Source organism: Melanostigma gelatinosum (genome assembly GCF_949748355.1).
Source record: "Melanostigma gelatinosum genome assembly, chromosome: 1".
Taxonomy (NCBI): Eukaryota; Metazoa; Chordata; class Actinopteri; order Perciformes; family Zoarcidae; genus Melanostigma; species Melanostigma gelatinosum.
This window is the reverse complement of record NC_136634.1, coordinates 20,193,849-20,219,547: the sequence shown is the minus strand read 5'-3', so window position 1 is coordinate 20,219,547 and position 25,699 is coordinate 20,193,849. Positions and strand designations below refer to the sequence as shown.

General features: G+C 42.3%; 2 protein-coding genes across 5 annotated transcripts in view; both read left to right on the top strand.

Annotated features, from left to right (window-relative positions):
- The window catches only part of wfdc1 (WAP four-disulfide core domain 1), an 11,885-nt gene extending 10,235 nt beyond the window's left edge, over window positions 1-1,650 (top strand). For both annotated transcript variants that reach the window (XR_013772398.1, XM_079279577.1), the window contains exon 7: window positions 1-1,650. This exon is cut by the window's left edge and continues 15 nt beyond it. The gene's annotated coding sequence lies outside the window, so the exon portion shown is untranslated.
- Window positions 1,651-2,406: 756 nt separating this feature from the next.
- dyrk4 (dual-specificity tyrosine-(Y)-phosphorylation regulated kinase 4) lies at window positions 2,407-24,655 on the top strand. Of its 3 annotated transcripts, XM_079266223.1 has the most exons (15): window positions 2,407-2,512; window positions 3,058-3,127; window positions 16,084-16,167; window positions 17,787-17,939; window positions 18,180-18,330; window positions 18,549-18,712; window positions 19,277-19,413; window positions 20,052-20,192; window positions 20,961-21,099; window positions 21,348-21,429; window positions 21,551-21,723; window positions 21,834-21,894; window positions 22,070-22,199; window positions 22,308-22,444; window positions 22,701-24,655. In XM_079266223.1, the coding sequence occupies exons 1-15, from the start codon at window positions 2,442-2,444 to the stop codon at window positions 22,976-22,978; spliced, it is 1,971 nt and encodes a 656-aa protein (XP_079122349.1). In that variant the 5' UTR covers window positions 2,407-2,441; the 3' UTR covers window positions 22,979-24,655. The 3 variants fall into 3 exon arrangements, with proteins under 3 accessions (XP_079122349.1, XP_079122350.1, XP_079122351.1); XM_079266224.1 differs by lacking the exons at window positions 2,407-2,512; window positions 3,058-3,127 and adding an exon at window positions 10,672-10,786; XM_079266225.1 differs by lacking the exons at window positions 2,407-2,512; window positions 3,058-3,127 and adding an exon at window positions 13,420-13,783.
- The last annotated feature ends 1,044 nt before the right edge of the window (window positions 24,656-25,699 follow it).

Sequence of the window (25,699 nt, the reverse complement as noted above, 5' to 3'; positions counted from 1 at the left end):
GCCTCACCTAAGACCATAACACAACCTCAGAACGTCAGCCCGGTCCTGTTCGATCCGCTCTCATCGCAACTGAACCGGGATCTGATCTGACCTTTTTGCCAGACTTCCAGCTGCTACCTCCTCCTGCGAAGCCCCGTAGTCACAAAGTGTCTTTGTCTCTCTGTCTGTGGTCCGTGAGCAGATGAGGCAGAGAGTGTTAAATGGTGAAGCACAGGCGTGCACCAAAGCTGTTTATCAAATGTCTTAAAAGGAAATAAGGAACCAAGGCTATTTTTTTTCATTTCTTTAAAAACCTCTCCTTCCCTGCTGCTCATTGTTATTCTCACAAACACACTCTCTAACCTTAAGGCTGGTCAGCAGAGAAAATCGAGACCATGTGGCCATGACACTCATTCTCTCTCTCTTGTTCTCAGAAGGACGGTGCTTAAATTTCCTGATCTGAAATCTGGAAAGTATTACAGACAAACAGGAAAAATTCCAGCTGCAGTGGTTCTCATCTTTTGAATCAGATCCAAATGTGGTTTAATGTTCAAACTTATAACTCTAACTAAAAGAATGAATGCCATATGAGTGTGTGGATTGTGATTTGGAACAGCTGTAGATTAGTTCTAGCCAACAGATGCTGGCTGTGATTTCCTCCCTGTAAAAAGCAAACGCAAATTAAAATGAGGTTTATTTGAGAGAGATGAAGATTTAAAAAGATACTCCACCTGTGGTAAGATAGAAAATTTGACACTGTAAAAAATGGATTATCCTTTCAAAATAAAAAATATATATATCCATAAAACTCTGTACATATTATATCCGTAATTAATTTCCTGAAATAAATGTAATGAAACAAGTCAATTATCTACCAGTGCATTGTGATTGTTCAAACAATTCATAATTTTCAAGAATCATACTGCCTAATTTCAAAATAATGGTCTCTCTATTGGGCTTATCACGTTCCCTGTTGCAGTGCAGACCTGATAATAAAAAAAGGGCTTCGGCACAGAGCGGATATTAAACTGGTCAAAAGGTCTTCTGTGTCAAACGTAGCTTGCTTTAGTCAAACTTAGGTTGTCTCTGTTGTCAATTCAAATGGTGCTCAGTTTCATTGCTGCCTATAATAACAGGAGAATAAGCTGGTCACATGATACGCTGAAAGGCTGCAACCATTCTCTATGTGCAGAGCTAACGTGAACGTCGCTATCTGACTGGTGCTACAATGTTGCCTTGTTAATTCTATATAAACCACATTGTTGAAATAAATCTGAGTTCTGTGCTGTTTTTTTCTGTTTTCGGCAAGTGATCTTAAATCTCAGGACAAAGTTAGACATTATGATGAAGAAGCATTGACAGGTAAAGATCACAATGCCACGGCAATGGCTACACCACAGACTGTTCTCTCCGATCATATCGATATTGTGTTTAATGGAGTTGTGACAGTTTCAGGCTATCATCAGTAAAATTATAAAATGTTTCATTTAACTGCCTAGAAATGAGCACAAAGGAAAAATGACTCTTTAATCATTTTTTCCTTAGCTTGTTATCTATAAATTGTATTTCATATGGGTCCATTCGTATTTATTATCTGTTGTGTAAAGTGTCTTTTGGTGACTTGAATGGTGCTCTACAGTATAAATGAAAATAAAGGGTTATAAATGGTTAGTTAAGAGAATGGATACAATTATGTGTACATAATCATAAATGCAGCATCCCAGCATTGGGCATATCAGACAGGCACGTTTTGCACAAACAAATAAATAATTTACAGGGAGTAGAAGACAATGGGAGACAGATGGTTCACAATAGGGTCAGAATTAAGTGGCACTCCACACCTGCTGCTAATCAGCCAATCAATGATAGGAACAGGTGTTTGTCTCCACTCATTGGGATGAGATTTGTCGAGCTTATAAAAGTTTATCATCATGATAGATTTTAACTATGTTGTTACAGTTGATTCTGGAGAATTGCAGCTTTTCCTTTTCTATGGGATTTTTATATATTTAACTGTATCATATGAGTGCAGGTTGGTTATCGCTTCAGGGGTCCAAACTGGGTTGTCATAGCCTACAGGAGCTTACAACATGTAACATCTGCATTCACTTCTTTTTTTTCACATACTTTAACTTTTTAAGTGAACTTCTTTTTATTCATCTTATCATAATATTTTTAAGCATCTGGAAGTTTGCATTCCTGATGTCAAATTGATCTTTGTGCATTTAATGCAATGCTACACCTATGAGGAAAACGTATAGTCCCTCTCTTTGTCTCGCGCGCTCTCCCGCTCCTCTCACCTATACACGCGAGCGCCTGTCTAAAAAGCTGCGTCAGAGTTAAAAAAGGACAGAATCAAACTGTTGGTGGGTGCTTCGTGTGCCGAGTATAACAGCCATTGTGCTGCGGATAAGCCGGTGGAGGTAACGCTCCGCGGCACACAGGCTCGGAGACTGTTGGGCATGTCGCGCATCACCGCCACCTTGTTGATTTATTTCACCATGAGCGCGCCGAACAAATCATCAGAGAAAAGGTTAGTGCGTGTTTTTGGTCAATAAGTTACTGTTTTGTTGTTTGTTTATTCATGTTTCGCATAATATCTTTGCATTCTTTATCGTGTTCGCCTAGAGGCCAGGCTATAGATTTAAAGGGTGAGCCAAACTCGTGTATCGTGTATTTTGTCAGGTAATATTGGGCCTACAATTCACAAAAGTGATCTATCTTCGGGTTCAATAATAAATGAGCTTAGGCTACTTGTTTAGAAACTATTCTGGTAGTTTCGCACCAGAAACTGTCTGACTGACTGACTTGCCACCTCCATAAAACAGGCAGAGCTGGATGTGCTGAATCGAAGACAAACCAAATAGTATGTGCCCAGAGGGTGTCAGTGTAGTGCAACAGGCTGCAGCAATGGAAAAGGCTCTTTATTTTTACAGCTGTGACTGTCAATAAGCGAAAACTCATAAATGCATGCATTTTTAATATGTGGGTCGATATATTGTTGTTGAACCATGGACCAATACGTATTGGCATCACTGAATATTAGTTTCCATGCGTAAACGTTTTTCATTTGGACAGAATTGGCTCGAAAAATAAGCTGGAAAAGCTATTAAAGGAAAGAAAAGGCACCTTTCCACTTCTGATCAAGGTAAGAGGATAGCTTGTTATTCATGTGAATACTAAGTCTTTGATAGGCTTGTATGTGTTTTATTCTTCTTGTCAGCCTGACCGCTTCAGTATATATTACCATCATTTATAGCGGTGGCCATGTTTTTGAGTGCCTCCAAGTAACCTTACACCCCGTGCAGGCTATTAAATAAATGTTATTTAGGTAATTGTGTGAACTCAGTAGAAGTGATTTATTAGGGAACATACCCTGCCTTGTGATGTTCTTGGCCTGCGACACCAAACCATCTGAGAGAGGTGCCCAGCTGTTACTTATTGCAAATGTTTGGAGAGAAAAACTACCCAACCCTGAGCCAATATAAGGCCACATGCTGTAGGCCTATCAGAGGTGCTGACGCCAGGACTGCTCCTCTTCATGGAAAGTTCCACGATAAATACGACATGTTCACGCTGCATTGGACCGATTCACCCCCTTCCTTCTTGCGGGGAGTGAAATTATAGAGCTAGAATAGTCAGGTCAATTTAGAAAATGACATTACTTTGCCGTAATGCAGCCTTTAAAACTGGGAAAAGACACTTGCGATGCTACTATGCTCAGCCATACTGCAGGGTGGGTTGGCCAAACTCTTTAATGCTGAATCCCATCATGGTCCTTTTATTTGCTTTGCTCTCAGCACTTTAAGGCCCCTCATGTAGATATTCTCAAGATAAGAACGCTGAAAATCTAAGCTGCGTCAGAGGCCTCGTTTCAAGCTGTTTGGGTTTCACACTGTGAGTGGATTCCACGCACAGTGTGTCAGTTCAAAAGATTCTCTCTTTTTCAAAGTTAGGCTATCAATAGAGAGCATTTGCGTCATTACAAATAAAAGCAGCAGATGCACTGTGCCCCTTCAAGATGTGAAATACCCCGAGACTGCAGGCAAGCGTGTTTGTAGCTTTGACATGATATGACTCAGCACTGAAGTCCACCTTCAGCATTTTAGCCCTCTGTTTATATAATAAAGCGCTTTCAGATCCTTCCAATAAAGTGGTCGTCACATGACTTATTTTTGGATGTACTTCCCCTCACTTATGCCAGATTTAACATTCTGTCCAGGGATTTTTGTATATGCTAACTTCAGAGTCTCTGAACCTTTTTTAATCTGATGATCATCAATTTCTCAATGAATATATTCATAGTTTTGGTCTGTAAAATGTTCGCAAAAAGTGGAAAATGTATGTCACATTTTTCCAGAAACCATGGTGATGTCCACAATAGTCCAAAACTCTGAAGATATATCAGTTTGCAATGATTTAAAAACAGAGGAGAAACAGGTAATCGTCTCTATGGTGAAGCTGGAGACAGAGAACGGTTGCTTTTTGCTTTTAAAAAAATGACATAAAAATGAATTGATAACCAAAATAGTTACAGATTAACTCTATGTCGATCGACTAATCTATATAAAAACAATGTCACCACACTGGATCATTTGTTGTGCTCTTCATGACCTGCTTCAGAGTATTGGAGCAGACCCGTGCACCTGGCCCAGCCTCCACCCACACTGACTGAGGAATAGCGAGTGTGCCTCCCCATTATTCTGATGAACCCCGCCCCTGATTGGGTTTCTCATTACAGCTTTGTTGTTGACACCGGACACCTGAAATAAAAGTGGCCATTAAGAGAGAGAGCTCACCTCTGCAGATATCAGTGTCACCAAGCACATTATTATAGCTGATATAATGCTATCCTTTCTAATAGCCTCTCTGCTTACTTCTACTTCCGCATGTGTGTGCATGTGCGTAATTTAAGTCGAGTTCATCTTTCTGCGTGTGAAACTTTCTCTGGGTTGTGGTCAGGGCCGTCACATGGCCAATGCTTCTCAACATGTGAATGCCCCGTAATAGTTGGCAGCATCCTCTCTGCTGTGGATGACTGTTATCCCTCCCACTGGTGGTGCACACACAGGACTGTGGAAGCCTGGGCTGCGTTTGGCCGCATACTGCCCAAGGCTGAGCCTCGTGTTTGCGCTGCTGTGTCACAGCTGCAGGCTTCCATGTTGAGGAGGTGCTCCAGAGAGGACAACTGGACTGAGACACTCCCCAAGTCTGATAAACATTAATTGGATTTTTAAAAGAATGCTGGGTAAACAGCCACCCTGGGAGTTTTGTTAATGAGTGCCTGGCTTGGTTGCACGAAGCGTCTGTTTTCCTTTAACGGTGAGTCATGCAATGCAGAGCAGCTGAACAGGGTATGCCAACGTCCTCCCCCGTCGCAATCCCTCCTTCCATCTGCTTCGGCTCAGGAGCATTGTTGTGTAATAACGTGTGAGGTCTTATCTAAAGTATTGTTGTATCACACGATTGGTGACTCCATCATACATGAAAATAATATAACAATATTTTATATTTAATATTTAATAATGAAGTGAATTAAACAATGATTAAATATACTGCAGTTAATAAAACCGGATAATAAACCCGTTAGAGTCTAAGACGGAATCTCCTTTTCAAACGCTGTCCCTCCCTGGTGTTTTGATGACACTGTGTGGCACGGTATAGCCTCTTGTATTTGGCACCCAGAGACAACAAGCGTTTGAAGTCCTCATTGTCCACATCGGCCAAACATGTCGTCGGAATAATCCCTGCAATTTGCACTAATTGTTCCAGTTTGAAGGCAGTGTATTGTCTGTGTCAGTCTAGCTCGGACACTGGGTCTTTTGTATCCAGGTGTCCGACAAAAGCGGATCGCCTTGCGAGGTTGTTGTTGAAGGTGACAGGAGAGTCGGTGCTTATGGGGTCAAAAGAAGAGCGGACAACGCTCGTCTTACCTGGGTGATAAAGCTCACCTTTGCCCATCACCCAGAGCAAGGAGACATGCAAACGGTTTCAGAGGGCAGAGTGGTGGGATACAGGCAGTGACTCTGCGTTTCTTGACCGGTTTTAGCAATTGCAAGAAGATTTGAAGAAAGTAAAAAAGACGAGGGGAAAACTCTTGGAAAGTTAAAAAAGGAAAAATTAGATAGGGTGACTTGTGTCGCCTGGAGGCGGGCAACATCAGAGCCATTTGAGGACGAGGTGAGATGCCAATAGATGCCAGGCCATCATCACTCATCATCTGATTGGCCTTATTGAAATAACAGTCAGGTTCTGAGGCACGAGCAGAGCCAGACATGGGGCCCTGGGTCGGGTCTCCTTCCAAGGATGGAAAGCAGCTGATCTTAGATGACAGAGTGATTAATGAGGTTAGGCGTCCATAACTGAGCACTTTGGAGAGAAAGTCTGATTATGTTGACCTGAAAAGTATCGATGATGGTGTTTTAAGCAGAGGTTGTATTCGGAGCAGTTGAAGAAGCGTTCTGCCTGTTAATCTGTGTGAGTATTGATTTATTTAACATTAAAGGGAGATGATGAGATGGCAAACATAGGAATATAGTTTTTGTTCTGACTAATTTGAGGATGGAACGATAAATACAATATGGCTGTGGTGATGCCGCACTAGATAACAAGAAGATGTGGTCCTCAGTCATTGGGTGGTTTTAGGAGGATTCTATCAAGTTGGAGCACTGGATTAGGTTTGTCTGTATTTTAGATTGGCCTCAAAAGTGAGGGATTCATTTTTCAGACTCACATTCGAGAAATGGGTTTGTGGACTCGACAAGCTGGCAAAGTTGACACACATATGAAGTAGTAGGTCATCCTCCACCTTCATCAACCACCCCACACAATCGCACCTGCAAATACACAAAAGTGGTTATACATTATGGGGAACGTTGGCTATGACAGTGTATGTGACAGAAACAATGTCATTACAGGCAAAGGATCTCAATAAGAAGAACAAACAAACAAAAAATATCTCAATGAAACTAGTGCAGTGCCTGTTCGGAGCGGGCCGATTTCTTGATCCCGGGTATCGCTGCTTGCAGAGAACCGCTTATCGCTCGTTGAGTCCAGGGAAGTGAAGAAGAGTGCGGTTTTAACGTAAGTATATCCAGCAGCCAGCTGAAAAAAAAGAGGCATTTGCTTTTTTATTCAAAGTTAATAATATTGAATGTGTTGCGTGTCCAAATTCCAGACTGCGCTCCCTTGGGTCCCCAGCAACACACGGTTCTCGAGAATTATACTGTGATAATGAATAATAATGTTATTGATCTGCAAATTGCTGTTGTCCAAGTTATTCATTTCATTCATACTGCATATCATCCTATGTAGTCCAGCACTACTTGGGTGCGAGTAGCAATGGCTCAAAATGACTATGAAGGTGGTAATTATATGATTTCATGACGGCATTTCAATCTCCATTTTCAATGATTTCTTCTGTTTTTTTGTCACAGTTATTCATCAAGGGGCGTAGTGAGCCACCATTTTTTACCATGAAGTCACAGCATATAACATCAAAACACAACTTGCCGTCGCCCTCTGCTAAAAAGCAGAGTAACTGCATGTACGTAACACTTGAGAGCCATTATGTACATCTATATATATCCATGTTACAACAGTGCAGAATGTTCCTGACTGAAGCTACGCAGCAAACGTATAATGTGACTGCTGCAGTAGCCCATTTAGACTTTGACGGAGCTTTGCTACCATCAAATCCTTGCTGATTGTTACTGTTGCTGGACCCAAGGTGCATTAAGGAGTTTGTTTTTTTGTCTCACCCTCTTCACCAACGTGAAGTGAGCCTCTTCACATGGCTAATGGGATTTCGCTTGGTCTGAGCCCCGCTTAATTGTTTTAGCTGTGTCCACTACAACCACACAAACGCACACACACATGCATAGATTTATACTTGAACAAAGAAACACACACAAAATCACTCATTGCTGATTCCTTTTGATAGAGCATGAGGATAATCAGGCAAGAGATTCAGGACTTTATTGTAATTACTTTACTAACAAGCTTATTGGATGTTCTTTTAAAACACTGACTGCTGGTGCTGGTTGTTCATCAGATACCATTGTTACAGTAGTTGCAGTGAAGTCAGTCACCCTTGTGTGATATGGGATTGAAATTTCCTCATGCCTGTCATGTGATTTTTTTTGTTTTTTAGGTGGGGCACAGGGGATTTGTTGGGGGAGATAGCAGGTCAACAGTGTATGCAACATAGAAGAAGTATTGAAACTGCAAGAATTGCATTTGTTGTTGATTGGATGGCGAGCACTTCTTTTCTGGAAACTGCTCAGAAACCCCTTCATTTTCAATAAGTCATACACACTCTGAATGCCCTAGGTCTGTAGTGTGTGGTTGTAAAGTTCCATCAAGCTGTGATTATCCCAGAGATAACAACAGGTCATTGTATATAGTGACGTCAAGTTTCAAAAAAATGGTTTCACTACAATGAAATGACTAATATGGGGGATAACATCGTCACACATGAACAGAATTTGGCTCATTGGTTCCGCAAGAGTTGCAGGTTTCCAGTCATACATAATTTATGGAATTCCAAGGCTCTTTAGGAAACTCAGCAAGCAGACAAAGTCCAATACACCATTTTTAGAAAAGGCAAATTATTGTTGTTGTTTTTTGTTGTTTTTGCCCAAAACTGCATGGGCTTACCATAAAGTTGGCGTGCCTGTAAAGGGGTACATTTGTGGGTAGCATAGATCCCCATTTTCATTCAGATATCTTCAGCTGACAGGTCAAGGGACCCCTTGAAAATGTTGTCCGTATGTCTGTGAGTGTGTCTATGGGTACTTCTCAAGTCTCTTAATTGTCATTTCCTCGCATGGTTTCCTCCATGCATCCCTGGGAGGGACTAAGATGCAAGGAAAGGACCCAAGTGAGGGAAACGGGGATGCAATTAAGAGACTTGAGAAGTACCCCAAGTCTATGCACTCGTGTCTATCTGGGAACTCATATGTTGCTGAGAAGCCTGCTCCCCGTTCCGAAACTGCAGATGTCCACCTGCCAGCCAGGTCAAGCTACCCACACTCTTCTGTGCCAAATGGAAGGAGACTGTTACTGTCAAGCATGCAAGGCACCGGGTTATGGTCCTCTAAGGTCATTTGGCCCTGCTTCAGACTGAGTCTCATCCGGCCTGGTGTAGCTTGTCCAACCATCTGCTGTTCACTCTATCCAGATCTGGCCTGAATGTTCAAACACATGGGAAAGGTGTGTCCCTTGACGGCCAGCAGCCGGTCAAATGACTGTTATCACTGGGATTCGAGCAAATAAAAATTTGATTAAAAACTAAAACCAAAAGATCTGTAGAAAGAAAAGAGATAAGGCAGCCAGCTACGACTCAGTGCCATATAAGCTTCAAGAATAGCTGACAGGGCAGTAATAAAATACAGTAATCTGCTGAGTCATGCTCCAGAAATAGCAGCATTTTTCCTGTCACCAAAAAAAGGTGATTAATAGATTTTGTTTTTGTTGGATGGGCAGAATTTATGTAACATACGTCTGGTCACTAAAAGGACACGTCCTTTGGCATGCTAACACTTAAAAATGAAATGCTGCACTTGAGGTAGAGAGCTGGCACTTACTCACATTGTAGTCTCGTCCAGTAAATCATTTATTGATCATCAAAAATGAATAAAAAGATACAGGGAGGCAATTACAACATGTTCCCCCATGTCTACCTGCAGAATAAAGCTCATACTCAGCCACTGTGTCCTGTCCTGCTGTGGACTGTGCAGTTCCCTGCCACTGTGTGCAGCAGGCAGGAGGCCAGAGGCAGCCATGCAGTGTGGTGAGATAAGCTTTCACATACGCACTAGTTGTCAGCCAGAATGTGGCATCCCTCAGGGATCTGTGGTAGCAGCAAAGCCGGTGGAGAACGGTAGGGCGTTGACAGCCCCTCTGCCGTTGTCTCCAAGATACAGTGGCAAGCGAGAAGGCAGAGGAAAGTTGTGGACGTCACATGGGAGGCCCATTAGAGCTGCACATCCTCCCTGTCTGACTTCCCCAGCCCCATGAAGAGGGCCATCGGGGAGGCTGATGGGTTTCTGTATCTACCGTAACCCCCTCTCTCTCTGGACCTGCACTCCCACAGGCCTCCTTTACAGGAAGCTAAGTGCCAGGACCCTGCTGCTGCGTCTCCGGCTCAGGATGGGTCCCTTGTTGAGTCCCATCCATATACGTCACTGGCAGCGGCAAAGACAGCGAGCACTCCCTCACCGACTATAGCAACAGCACAAAGCAACAGCCTCCTCTCACTGTCTGTCTGTATCCCGGAACAAAGAAATATAGTTTGGATGAACCTGACGACGAAGAAAACGAAAGGGCACCGAGGTCTTAAACAACCAGAATGAAATCTTATTTGAATATATGATGCAGAGTCCGGAGTGTTGCGTTTAGACTTTAGTCATATTTTCAGGATCCACAACTAAAGCCGCCAATGGAAACTCATCGGAACTGGACTGAGCATCGTCAAAGCTCTGTTCTTGATTTTGTCAAATAGAGACGAGGAGCAACACCACAACTTACAGTTTCTAGACTACAAGCAGGAGGAAATGCAGGCCTGGCATCATCATCACCATCCTTCATTTTGCTTCTGAGTGCGTCTATCTGATCTCTGACCTGCGGAGTGAATCTCCCCCTTCTAGATGGAAATGGTGTCTAGAGGCTGAGGTGGTCTTCGTGGTGTGTTTGTGGCAGCATGGGGAGATGTGCTATGTGGGAAGACGGGACCTCGCCTGCTTGCTGTGGTTTTAGCCGCTTCCAGGGCTGCTGCTGGAGCAGGAATAGAAGGGTCCAACCTGAGGTATGTTTGGAGGCAACAGAGGCAAGACACCGATTTGTTTCGATGTTTTCCATCCACCCAAATCGTATCTAAATGCCCACGCTCACACTCGTTCTTTCTCACTCCTTTGTTTTTTATTTCCTATTCAGTCTCTATTTTCAGAATTGCTCACTTGGTATCACAGTCCTCCTTCTTCATGTTTCGTCTATTTTTGGTTGCCATGGTGAGATATACCGTAGCTGCATTGTTTTTGCTCACCAATGCGTTGGCATGTGAATCTCCCAGGTGAACTGCAGCAAGGTCTACAGTGGTTGACTTGCCAGCAGTTTGCTGATGTGCTATTTGATCTCTGCTACATACTGAAGATACTGTACAACAGCGCAAAGCCAGAGCACGACTTCAGATTCATTCTTTATTGTCCTCAATAGAGGATCCTTTCTCTCACATTCTGTACACAATCAAACACTCAGAAACAGGGTTTAAACCAGCAAGAACATCAACACAAGGGCGAGTGTGGCTGTGTCAGCAGAATATTTAAAGTATGTTGTGATGTGGGAGGGGCTGAGAAAGTCACTGATGTAGAGTTTGTATAGAAAGTGACTCAGAACACAGCCGTGGGGGGTTCCAGTATTGACGGTGAAGATGGGGGACATAGTGGTGCCCACATGACGGCCTGTCACTTGGGTATCTAACGGATGAGGAGAGTGTTGCGTGAAGATGGTAGAGTTTGCTGATTATCAGATGTCGTTGAATGGTACACGATTAATTTGCATGTCAATAAATGTATTTTTTCAAACTGTTGTGTATGTCATATGGGTGGCACAGGGGTGTGGTTAGATATGTCGCCTCACGGTTCGCACCTGCTGGCAGGCCCTTCTGTCTGGAGTTTCCCCGTGTTTTCTCCGGCTTCAATGTCAAATGTCAAACTATTCCTTATAGTTAAATCTCGAGGATCTCCGTTTGACTCTTTTCGACGGCAGCCATGGCAATAAGCGGCAATTGCAGATGTGTTTTTGGATCTCCCTTCCCAGAGACCCAAACACCGTTGGGGAATGTCACCCCAGTTAATAATACAAGGGCTTTCAGAAGTGGGCCATTCATTTATTAAACTGAAAATCTTTACATTAAACGAAATATTTCTTTTTCTAATACATCATATTCACTATAATGCTTGTGATTCACATTTGTCCCATCATGCTGCAGTGTGGAGATAAAATTAGATGCAAAGTAATGTGTGATTCTGTCTCAAATTGTACTGCAACAGCACACACAGCCTCCAGTCTGTTCCGTTGTGGTTGTAGGTTGTATAAGATGAAGGCCTCCTGCTGCAGCCCTTATCATTATTAATCAGGCCAGATTTAAAGGAGCCTTCAACCTCTGGGAGTGGCCCCCGGCCCCCTCTTGTCATCCCTCCTCTCCTCAAGGGCCACTCCACCAGCAGGGGCCGATCACAGCAGTCCTGAAAACGTGTGCCAGTTGTTGCATGCTTGTTAGCAGCACCTTACATACGTCTGAGCTCCAGTGATTTAACTTGTGTTTTGTTGTAGATATAAACTTATTAAACGCAACAGAACATTCAGGAATATTGGAATTGATTAGGATAGTTGAATAAGGAGGGCAGCTTCCTCGATGGCTGCTCATCCTGTGCTGAGGCTGATTAATGAAGTGGCCACTGCTGTTGAACAGCTGCCATCTAATCATATTTATCTCCTGTAGCTTACTTGTTCTGGGCTCCTTGTCGGAGCAATTGACTTGTTCCTTCCAGTGGGGATTCGTCATGAGAAAACATAAACAATTATCTTCTGTGCATCATGACAGCAAAACAAAACCGTAGTGTCTGTTCTCTTGTTACAAGTTTGAGCTCGAAGAAAAATTCAGAATCTCTTGATAGTCCATCAACTCTGTTGAATGACTCGAGAAAATATAGTGGTCCGTTTCAAATAAGAAGAAGACGGGTTTCTATTTTTGTTTCTGACAATTTAACATTTCGGAGATGTCTTGGCAGAGACGTCCAATGCCCTTTTTTCACCACTCTTCTTTTGGTGCATGTTTATGTGTTAGCTCCTGTACCAATTATGAAAACAGATTTCGATCTCAGGAGACCATCCTGAAATACAAGCTTCCTGCAGGTTGATAATTGATTTGCAGGGCCCCGGAGGGCCCCGGACCTGGAATTTGACACGGGACGCGTCCATCTCTGTTTTTGCATTTAATATTACAATTAGGAATTCAATTTCATCATTATTGTCCACCGCGACAGTTGACTAAACATATCTGATGGAGCTAAGAGACAGGGAGCCTGTTATTCAAAAGCCTTTATACAACTAATAAAAATGATCCCGTGATATGATGTTATTTGTTTTTTGGAAACGAGTTCCGTTCTTGTCACTTGATGGAAGACATATTAGATTTCCAGAATGACAGTGAGACTGCACGGCACGATTTTGACAGTCAGCTTCGAGACAGCGAGCAGAACTACATCACAGTTACTGTATAATAAGTGCGGCCACGACGTGTGTGTGCGTCGGTGTGAACCCTCGCTGCGTCGGTGTCGGACGGCGCATCAGTCACACCGCATGGTGTAGGTGGAAGAGAGCGAACACGGGGGGAAAAACACATCTATATCAAGAGATCACCAGCTATCAGCGGCGGAAACCTGAACAGGTGGCTCTCTCGGTGTCTTAAAACGCGCCAAGACGCAGAGACCCTCGACAGTTTGTCTCGCTCGTTAATCGCCTCTCTGACGACAGCGCATTTGCCCCGTGCGCGTAAAACCAGGAGTACGGCAGGTTTGGGTCGGTGGATCACGATCAGTCACCAGGATTGTGCTCGTCAGTGTTCATTCAGTCCTCCTCACGAAGTTGTGAAGTGCGTCTTGGTTTCGAGGCTGGACTGACAGAGGTGGATGCGATGACTCTTTGTTGGATTTTATAAACTCTCTTCCGTGTTTGGATTGTCAAGCCGCTGTAAAGACTGACACCGATAACACACAGCATGTTGCCAGAAATAAATAACAAGGTGAGGCTTTTTTTTTGTAAGCGACTTGGATGGCTGCTAAATAGTAGTTTCCTGTGTTTTTGTTGTAGCGTGACTGTGGTACTCTGGTTCATATTGTGGTAGATTTGAAAGCAATGTATGGCCATTCAGAGTGTCCAAATTATCAGCAGCAAATTACCATGGAATAAGAATTTATTTTGCCCAGATACAGGGCTTCGTTCCAGGCTAATTCCATTTTGGGATAAACCCTCCGCAGGTATCCTTTTACAATGATCAACTAAAATAAAAGTCAACCATTCACTGTACAGTCTCTAAATACCTTTATCGATACATTCCAAGAATGTGAAGTGATTCTCAATTTGGAATTATTTGCAATTCTCCTAAAATATCCCACTTGATGACTTCTGCTGTATTCCGCCCCCGTTCTCCAGACCACATGCCAAGTTGTGATGAAAAATCTGATCCATTTCTATTTCAGTCTTTGTTCAGCCTACTTATTTCAGTGTTTGTGGAGCTGACTGAATTCTATATGCGTTCTGGTATATTTGACACACCGTACATGGAAACTGTTGCAAATTTAAACCTTGCCATTTTGGGAATTTCAGCTTTTTTATTGTTTTTAGTAACAAAAGTTAGATCTGATGGAATTTTTGCATTGATAAACTAATCATCCTAAAGCCTAGTCTTAATTTTGAGGTCACATTTGATGCCAACAGGAAACAGCCTGTTGTGTGCAATAAAAACAACAGGGCAGTGTGATATACATTGAAATAAATACATGCTGTCTGACAGCTGATAGCGTGAGTGGGCACAGTTTCACAGCTTGTTGATCTTACTCCTGGTTGTATTGCTTTGCTGACCCTTGAGGACCCAAAGCTGCCTTCACACCCCTATGATCTTAGCTCCAGTTAAGACCCCCCGAGTCACACAGAGCAGAGTCGGCATTGCTCCTGACATCTGTTTCCATGTCTTCGCCTCCATCTATCTGTTCATGTAACTTTATTTGTATTTATAAATGGACTGTATTTATGGCTCAGGAAAAGATGGATTTACTGTATCATATAATCCAATCGCTTTCTTGTGCGAACATGAATTTTAGGCACAGATACCGACAATGATAGATATTTCTATATATTGCTGCTCTGGCTCTGAAGAAAATCTCATTATTTCAGGTTCTAAGGACAGAGGTGAGCAATGGCTAAGCGCTGGCTAAGTGCTCATTAGCCAGGCTTACAGCAGACATTAACAGGCGGTGTTTTAGAAGCCAACCTGCCACAGTGACCTACATGCTGTCACTCACTGTGCTCCTGCAACATGACCACACTGTTGTATCAAACCTTTCTTTGTGTATATTAGGGCCGTTCTCGACCACAGAAATTCTTAGTCGACATACACTTAACGATTATGTCGACTAATCGATTAGTTGATTTAATCAACAGCTCTAAAACTGAGTTTCCCCACAAAGAATCACACAACAGCCCCACTTTAAATCCTGTGTTTGCCAGAGACTTGTTTATAAGTTTCTTGGAAATAAGTCATTCAACATGAAAAAAAGTTGAATTGGTGTAAGATTATGATTGGGAAGGCGTTTCCTATCCAGCACCTGTGGACCACGCCACACCCAGCCGGTCACCCCCTCACCCCCTCACTCCCTCCCTCCCAGAATGCAGGCTGGCAGAGTGAGTTTAGCACGTATCCCCATACGGGGCGAAGCTTTATTTCATATGGTGTCGCCCAACGCAGCTGCACGCTCACTGATTATTAAGGCACGCGCAAGCTGGCTTGGTGTCAGAGAGATTCATCCCAAATGCATATGCTGCTTTAGAATATCCAGAACTCTGTTGCGTTATTACTTTATTTATCGCTCCCTTTCAACACATTTAGGAAAGAGGATCTGTAGTGTGCACAGGCTTGGCGGCACGTGTACACCCACAGCCAGACACATGGACATGCACACACATGTTCACACACCTGCGGGTATACAGAGAACACTGGATAGCGAGAGGGTCGTGGTTGCCGGGTTTTTGCAGAAGTAATCTATTTTAGGATGATCGTACATTATTTTTGCTCGTCTCGCTGTGCTGCCCACAGGCTGTGTGTTTCTGAGGAGACTGGAGAATCCAGGCAGCATGAACACAAGAAGCAATGACTTATTAGTATTCATTGTTATTCACGACTGCTTTAGGTTGCCTCTTGGCTTAAAATAAATCCTAAATCTGACTTCAGAGATGATGCTGTTAATTGTGCTGTATGAAAATCATTGCAGAAGAAAAAATATAGTTGATGTGGTTTTCAATGAATTGCTCTCATTCCTCCCACAGACGTCACGACCGGAGGCCTTCCCTCACCCTCACAGACTCCCAGCAGAAGGCAACCGGCTTGGATCAAACCGATCCTGCTCACAGGTCAGCGCTTCCCCCCCAGCAGGACGCTGTAGCAGCAGAGCGCTGAACCAGAACATGGACCAACAAGGGCATCTTTTCTGTTTAGTGTTACTTACATGAAGACTTTACGTGAATTATTTCATCAACATTGCTTGAGAGATAGTATTCCCCTTTTTCTTCTTATTTTCTTTTCATACACATGCAGTGAGCTACTCCAGAATGCTCTCTCCTATTAGAAATAAAAGGCTTGGATCTGCCTCTTAGATGCTTGTTATGTTGTTTTGATCATTAACCGAGCCGCTCATTGAAAAAGAAGAGCCTGTGAATGGTGATAGTCACAACTCAGGTCTTTTATGTTGACATACTCCTCATAAATGCAGCTGTAGACGTCGGTCTGCACATGTGGTTATGTGATGTAACGCATCACAGATTTCCATTGATTCAAGTGCAGCTCCTTTAAGCAGCATGGCCCCGGTTATGTACAGGCACTTAACTGTGTTTACTTCCGTTGCCTGTTGTGGCAGGTGCTGGCAACTATATTTAGCTCTATCTCTATGCGTCATAACCAAGTTAGCAGATCCTGCAGCAGCCCCAAACACATAAGATGTACAAACTATCTACTGTATGGATGGGGAAAGCCTTTTTCCCTGGAATGCTGTTCATAAATATTACATGAAATCATTTATTATGTTGCTAATGCAGTACATTGCTGAAGGCTACATGAAAGGACGCAGGATGTAGAGGAAGCTCTGTTTTGAATTTTCCACCTGAAATTTGAGTGGGATTGCTGCTCCGTAAGGGAAAACATGTCTTACAATATACTGTATAACGCCCTTCTTGACACAGATACTCGTCCATAGGATATCTTTTTCCCCAGAGAACTTGGCACAGGACAGAGGTCTAATTTTGCCCATCATTGCCAGGGCAGAACCTTGCAAGGCTGTGACACATGTAATCATGCTCTCAGAGCAAGCAGCATGGCAGCCAGTGAAAAGCAGGTTGCTGCTGTCCACCTCCCCCACAGAGCCACTACATACAGACTGTGTCAGTGCCCAGCCTCACAGGCTTTGTCCCCATTTCACTCTCAACCCGATCAGTAATTCCAGCCGCCGCTCGCCGGGGGTCCTGGTCACCTGAGCCTCCGCAGACGAAATGCATGTGAAAAGGATGTAGATCGCAAACAACAATTGATGAGCTGGAGCCAGAAACAGACAAATACTCTTGAAAAAATGAAAGGGCCTGTAACAAGCTTTTAGCGACAGTGAAAAAAGAATAATTAATTCAGACTTCTCGCTGACCCACTCTTTCTACATGCCTTTGGTGTGCGTAGATGTGCTGTTCAGTATTTGTTATTCTGTTCCATTGAAACACAGTGGGCTATTCCCTCCAGGAAAAGATCTTCAAAGCCTTCTTGCTGTGGAAATTGGCCATTTTCTTTGTTGATTTTCCTGATTATTCTCTTTTTTCTTTAGTCTTTAGTCACACTGCTTGACATTTTAGGTTGACGGAGTGACAGAAAGATCTTTTTTCCTCTGACCCTATTTTATTTGTGTCTCTGTTAAGTGTTTTCATGTAACTTCATTGTTTCTAATTTCTTGATTCAAGGCAGTCAAATTTAAACAATCCCTTTTGTTTTACAGAAGTTTGGCCCTGGTGTAGGGACCCTGCCTCAGCTTGAGCCACCGGTGGTCCAGGTGGTGGTCAGCAATGCCAAAAACCAACACCAGCAGTCGGACAACATCCTGCCCCAAATTGCCAACAAAGTGGGCCAAAACAACTACCAGACACACCCGGTGAGGCCCTCATACACCAGCAGCCTGTGATATCCTACAGTGGCAGCTACTCGTTTTGCATTGTGACGTTTCGGATGGAAACAAAAAATTCAGCATCAATATTTCTCCCAGTAGCTTATACAACGCAAAGCTGAGAAACAGCCCGATAGATGCAGGGACTGTGAAATGTTGTTACTTTATCTATTATTTGCTCATAATTACAAAGGGTCTCTGCTGTCTCTGTGTGTGTTTATCGTACAGGATGAGAGGCCGAAGCATAGCCAGCAATTCAGCATGCGTATTGGTGCAGCAATGGATAAAGTGTCCGTCTCCCGCAACAGCAAGATTTTCAGCAACAAGCTGGAGAAAGAAAAGGAATATGAGGGACACAAGTTACCCATGTCCCCCATAGGTATGACATCGTGCATAAGAATACAATACAAGAGAATTACAGAGTCGTTATCTCACATTTTGATTCTTTCGGGGTTGTTCCAAGACAGGCTTGTAACATTTAGTTTTGATCCCGTAAAAATAGCATTGAAGACGATTGTTCACAATCCTCCTCTTTTGGCAGAGGTGTCATCAATATGATAGTGACTCATCTCACCCTCCTCTTACTTCCTGTTGCAGAGGCACTGAAGAACTTCCAGGACCGGCTGACGGAGTTTGAGCAGGAGGAAATCATGGACTACGCAGAGATATGGTTCCTCGGTCTGGGCTCTCAGAAGATCGAGGGTTCCCAAGGCACACCGCAGAACTGTGGATATGATGACGAGCATGGAAGCTACGTCAGGGTAAGATGGTTGGTCTGTCGCAAAACATTAAGTCTGTTTTTCATTTTTTTATTCATATGTTGTGTTATTGTTCTGTGGTTAAACAATTACAAGCAAAGTGTTGAAACTCAAGCACAACCTCAACCTGCGTAAGATGAACTGTACATGGCCAGACGCCTTCATACGACCTTAATCCAGCAGCTGCAGACGGTCATTGTTTAATACTGCACACAATGAACTGAACTGAGGTCATCCAGCACGGTGAGAACAGGCTGAACTGTCTTGTATATATTTAGCCGACTGACAGGCAGTTACTTGTTAAACGATATGTGATGAATCAGCTGTTTGAGGCTGAGCGACTTGACCATTGTTTAGACTCTATTGAGGCTCACCTCACTGTCGCAAGCTTGAACTGACAGTTACAGCAAAGTACAGTTGAAACTGTAGCGCACAGCAGATGAGTGTGAGTGGCGCATGGTGTACAGCCCATCAACGCTGTTGTCATCGAGTAAATAACATGTATAGTCATGTTATTATATTTAAGTGATGGATATTTTCACAGGGCTCTTCCTTTTGCTTTTTCAGGTGCTGCATGACCATATTGGATACAGGTTTGAAGTGCTTGAAGTGATTGGGAAAGGCTCCTTTGGGCAGGTCCTGAAATGCCTGGACCACAAGAACAACGAACTGGTAGCCATTAAGATGATACGCAACAAGAAAAGGTACGAGTACACTCCTTTCCTCGAAAAGATCTTAAAATGATTGTTTCATAAACAGATTCTCTGTATAATAACTTCTTAATCGCAATCAAAGAGTCAATGTGGCATTCATCTGAGATCTGATAGCCCGTATCTGATTTGAGGTTTCCCCAAATGCCTTTGCCGCGATCGCTTTACATTTTAGGAGTCAAATTGTTGGGATCTTGATTTAGCATGCTGGAAGTCGGAACCCATGGTGTTGTCTTACCTGCGAGTCCTGTCGGTTAGATGCAGGAGTCATCGGTCTTACCGCCGCTTCAATAATGCAGAAAACTAAATGGTGCAAACTGCTTTGCCTCAGGAGAACTCTGCTTATCTTTCCATGGAGAGAGGATTGTGTATGGTTGATAAAGACATATCCAGGGATTGATGTGCAGGGACAAACCTCTCAGAGATAATCAACAGCAGAAATATTCATATAGTCAAACATTTCCAAAGAGTGCTGCTATGTATCACTATTTGGCAAGTCAGAGCTTAAACACATACATAATTCATTCTGGCCCTGCAATACCTGGAAATCCAGAAATAAAATGGTGTTGAAATCTCAGGTAATATTTTTGTATTCCAGTTACCTAACACCTTCTGTCCCTTTTTTTCTGTAGGTTTCATCACCAAGCTCTGGTTGAGCTGAAGATCCTGGATGTGATCAAAAGGAAAGACAAAGACAACCTCCACAACGTCATTCACATGAAGGAGTACTTTTACTTCCGAAATCACCTCTGCATCTCCTTTGAGCTTCTCGGGTTAGTACGCGTCTGGTGACTGTGGACTTCGGTACCTGTTTGCAGACGAAGTGTTGCACCTAGCTCAGTTACTTACTACGTATTCTGCATGCAAGCAAGCAGGCCTGCAGGTTCATAAGTTAGTTTCACAGGAGAATATGTGGACATTACTGTTAATCGATGGTACAACAGCACCATTAGATCACTGTACTGTCTTACCAAAGGCACTTGTCTGTATTCATTAATTCTAACACTACATGACCACAGTCAATCAGGAGTTAAGTGATCACCTGTGTACCTTCAGCCATCTGTGTTTTAGCGTGGGACGCAACTGATCTCTATTTGAAGGGAGATAGTACTGTGTACCACTCAGGCTGAGTGACCTTTAGAGGACGACTGGGACCGCCACCTTGTCTTGCGTTACTGTCACCGAATCCTTTAGTTAAGGCCTTGATTAGAGCCCTATCTCTTACCTCTTCTTGCTTCATGGTGTGAAGGCTCAAGTGACACAGTCTAAAGAAGTATACGCTTATTACACGTAGCAAGAAATAGTAGGTGGACACATGCTGTGTCTCTGTCTCCCTCTGAATGAGAGCACCATCAAGGAACATGTAACAGTTCTCCTTGCGGTGCATCTTCTTATAAGTGAATCCGTACTGAGCTCCCTCTGCCATGTAAGGAACAAAGTACTTAGATAGATATAATTGTAAAGAAAATATATCCCATCAGTGTTTTTAGGTTTTAACAGCATCGTGAACTGACGAGACATCGTGTTGTTTCTTCCATCAGAGTGAACTTGTACGAGCTCATCAAAAAAAACAACTTCCAGGGCTTCAGTCTGGCTCTCATCCGTCGGTTCACCCACGCTCTTCTCAGGTGCCTGCAGATGCTGCACAGGGAAAAGATAATCCACTGCGACCTCAAACCGGTACTGACTTCATAGTTTCTGTAACACCTGAACCTTTGTTTTTTTAAGTATAGAATATAAGACAGAATATAGTCAACAAGACTTGATGCGGACCACTCCTTTGCACTGAATCATTGCACTGCTGTTGGTAATTGATTCCCCAGAACAGTTAGTGTGGATTTTGCTCCATCTTGTGGAACAATATGATATTGCAGCTGCGTTATATAAAAGCAACTCGTTTGAAGGTTTTTGCTTCTACTTTCCGACAGGAGAACATCCTTCTGTCTCAGAGAGGGCCAGGGAACATCAAGGTGGTTGACTTTGGATCGAGCTGTTATGAACAACAAAGAGGTAAGAGCGCAAAACTCAACTGGGAGAATTACGTAACAAAACTATGCCGGGATAGTCAAAGAAATGGTCCACAGAATGTCTATCTTACATCCCTCACAGTCTCTTCTTTCTTTTCCATTAGTGTACACCTACATCCAGAGCCGCTTCTACCGCTCCCCAGAGGTCATCCTGGGTCACCCATACAGCATGGCCATTGACATGTGGAGTCTGGGTTGCATCCTTGCTGAACTCTACACAGGCTATCCTGTCTTCCCAGGAGAGAGCGAAGTGGAGCAGATAGCCTGCATAATGGAGGTACTGACATGGAAAGACGTTTGTTTAGAAATGTAAACGCACAAGAATTTTCCAATATGGTTGTTGAGTTGCGTCAGTTTGTTAAGGTGTCCTGATATTTTGACTTACAGGTTCTTGGGATGCCTCCAAATGATTTTGTTCAGTCAGCTGCGAGGAGGAGGCTGTTCTTTGGTGAGAATTGATACCGATATTTGTAATATCTCATTCGTGCGTTATAGCAAACAATGTAGACCGCGAAACGTCATCAGAAGATAAATGAATAACTAGGCCAGTGCTTTGCAGAAGGCGTGAGACTACGCTATAGGAACAATGTGCAGAGATTATATCATTTGATAATTGTGTGCAGACTCTAAAGGAAACCCCAGGAACATCACCAATAGCAAGGGGAAGAAGAGGAGACCCAACTCCAAGGAGCTGTCAGCTGCGTTGAAAACGAATGACGCTTTGTTCTTAGACTTCATCAAACGCTGCCTCGCGTATGTTCACTCTAAACATCTGCTTGACTGTCAACCAGAACAGGAAATAAGATGAAACAACAGTCTGTACAAGCAGACTTCAGTTTTTTTTTCTGTGTGTGTTTTCAGTTGGGACCCAACCAAACGTATGACTCCAGATGAGGGGCTACAGCACGAGTGGATCCTGGAGGGAAATTTCAACAAAGTCCGGCCAAGAACCAAGCCAACAGTGAAGAAGGTGTCAGACAGTTCGACCAGCAAGCCTGGTAAGAGTACAGTCCATTTCATCATCCATACTGTATACTTAGGATAGTACCCATATTTACAGGACATTTTAAGTAAAAGTAACAATTATAGATACAACAAACGGCTCAAATAGAGCAGAGACCTCTTACATAATATAATACATAAAAAACGGTCCAGGTGGAATTATTAGCAATTGCCATAGCAGCAGCCATACCAACAGAGTTATTTTGTATTCACCTTGAGCTGACATTTAATGTCTTTTTTTTTTTGGCACAGCGGAGAAGGTCAGCACCGAAAGCAGCGCTACTGACAAGCTGAAGAGAGACGGCACAGCAACAGCAACAAAGATGGCCACTGCCGAGCGTCTGCGGCCCATCGGGGCCTCAGCGGAGGAGGAGGTGTGTGAGAATGAGGGGAAGCTGTCCACAGATGCCAAGCAGCAAGAAGGAGGTGGAGAGAGGCCCGTTCACATTATCATCAAGACTCAAGAGGAAATGGGCACAGAGAGAAAAGATAGCCAAGAGCAGTCTCAGTGTTTGCCCCCTATCATATAACAGTCAAAGGGGAATCGTGCTGCGTTCATGACACGTGGGAACTGTTGTTTCGGCTCAGTGTCCCACTCCCCACCTGAGAGTGATTGAGATGGTGAAGTGGAAGTAAATGGACAGCGAAAAGAAAGTGCCATTTGTTTGGCCCTGCACAGATAGAATATTTAAAGATTCATTTACTCCGAATACTGCCATGTTGTTTCTGTGGCTACACGACGTCACAAAACAACATGTTAGAGACGTCCGAACCAGAGGAAAAGTCTCAGTTTCTCAGTTTCAAGTCGGAAAGAAGTGGATGTTTTCAACTCAAAGGTAGGAAACCAGTTCCCACATGCCGTGAACACAATATAGATGTATGGAGGGGACACTATGATCATCAGCAAAGAGGCACACCCTCTATTTATTGTTTCAAGTATACAGTCGTAGTGTATTCTTTTATTCTGTGAAACTTTGGGTTTGTATGACCGTGAAGTCAATTAACCAGTTGTACTTTTTTTTTTATAAAGGACTTAAGGTGCAGTTGCAGGCATTTTGTTTAAGTGTGTCGCAATTGAGATACCAAGCTGTCTGCCACATAAGAATGCACATGTTGAATATAGATGATTTAAAAAACCAAATTCATAGTCCAGCATCACCTTCTCCACTGTCTCCTGTATTATCTATTGAACCCAATCTTTGCTGGGCATTGAAATCTTTGATAAACAGGTTATACCATATAACACTTTTACTTTTCTCATTTTCCATGTTAAAAAAGAAAGTAGTACAAACTGCATGGTTATAACATGTATCAAATATTTGGTTTTGCATTTTATTCTTTTTTTCTTTTACACATTTAGCATAACTTTCATAATAGTAAAATATTTTAAGAAGTGTGTGCAATAAAGGCTGAGCCAAAATATGTTTTTTTTAAATCATGTTCAAGAAATAATTGTTGAATACTTTTTAATTGTAGAATTCAGTTGATGACATTAATGATTTCACGTATTTATTATGGAATATGTTTGATCCTATGTTTCATATTTGTTTAACAATTTAATGTAACAATCACAAACTATTTAATTGTAATATAATTTATTGTATATATTTTTGCTGTAATTTACTGTGTATGTGTAATACAGAACACATGTTAAGGAAATATTTCAGATATTTGTTGAGGGTTTAGACAAGGTTTTACTTGTTGTGTTGTCACTGTATGAAAATATTTGCTATGTCTGTTGTTCATAACATTTTTTATTTTAGAAACAAAAAGACAATCCAGTTATTGATAGTTCGTGCCTTGCAGTATTAGAAATCTCGCACTTTACTATTGTGTGTGTACACCTGGATTAGAAACCGTTGGATTCTTACCCTTTTATTTGACAAAATGATGTCTCGTCTCATGTTACAGAACATACCCTCTTTTTACAATGGATTTATGTCTTAAGTCGCCAACAGAGATTCAATTTAGATGTGTAAGACCGGTGCCCTCACTATCTATTCGCTAAGCAACAAGCGATCCCAAGAGAGTGGATTGCAGCTGAAATAAGAAAGGTTATGTTGTACTCGTAAACATTTGTATGTCTCTTTGTCTTTTATGATGAAATAAAAGGTTGTTTTGAAGAGCATATGCTTCCATATTTTATAATATTTATTCAAATGTTTGTTTTTGTTTCATGCTTCAACTTGAAAGGATAATGAGGCACTGTTGGCATATTGTTATAATGCAAAGTAAAGCGCTCACTTATAGTTTTAAGATGTAGTAATAGTGTTCACTGCCTGTTGCTAAATAAGTAACTGGTAAATAAAAAATATGGATTGTAAATAAGAATTGTACAATCATTTTGGAATCATGATTACATTTAGATTATTATTATTTTTCCATTTAAGAATTCCTCTTTATCATATTCCGTCCTAATAACTTCTCCAACTATTACTGCATTGACTAACATTTGCCGTTTTCACTTTGCTCTCTCTGTGTGTAAGCAGTGTGCCACCTACAAATTAGAAAAACAGCCACAGGAGCTCTGATTGGTTGGTTGTTATATACGTGCGCAGCACAGGGCTGCCACCTGCTGCTTTGTGTAGGAACGAGTGGTGGAAAAAGTGGCTTGGACCCTCTTTTTTTTTTTGAGTCATTCAGTGCATCATAAATACTCATTCAAAATAGCTTTTGAAGTAGTATTAATAAGTCTAATAATTATAATTAGAAATTATAAACCTATAATTATTCTGTTGGCACACTCCAGACCGGATTCCATAGTTTGTGGTCAGTTATGAACGATTTTGGAAGAGAGTGGAAGAGATGGGACATAGCAGAGAGAGATGAATGTTGTCTTGGCCAAGGACGATCTAATCTAATAATGGCCTGCCCCTCATTCTGATGACTTGCATTAATACCCGACAACGCCAGAAACGCGCGGATTGCATGTAAAATGATGTAAAAGAGTTTAGATAAAACCATGCGTCATCTAAAATGTATTAAATATATTTTCAAAAACTATTGTTTGTTTATGTAAGGTAAACACAACATGTAAAAACCTTTCCACAGTCACATGAATAGTATTTCAGTGCTTATTAATTTATATATGTGTGCCAATCGAAACAGACACTGTTCATATCATCATTTTCTTCTCATGACAATTAATGAATGAACACAGCATGAAAAACTCTTTTTTTATGATCATAATAAATCACTTTCACACTTTTCATTGCCAAACCAGAGGTTGAATTTCCAAGACCTTTGTCTGT

Coding starts and splice junctions, on each gene's coding strand:
- dyrk4 (XM_079266223.1), top strand. CDS start 2,442: ATGTCGCGCATCACCGCCACCTTGTTGATTTATTTCACCATGAGCGCG. Junction 2,513..3,057: donor AACAAATCATCAGAGAAAAG/GTTAGTGCGTGT, acceptor TCATTTGGACAG/AATTGGCTCGAAAAATAAGC. Junction 18,331..18,548: donor GTTACCCATGTCCCCCATAG/GTATGACATCGT, acceptor TTCCTGTTGCAG/AGGCACTGAAGAACTTCCAG.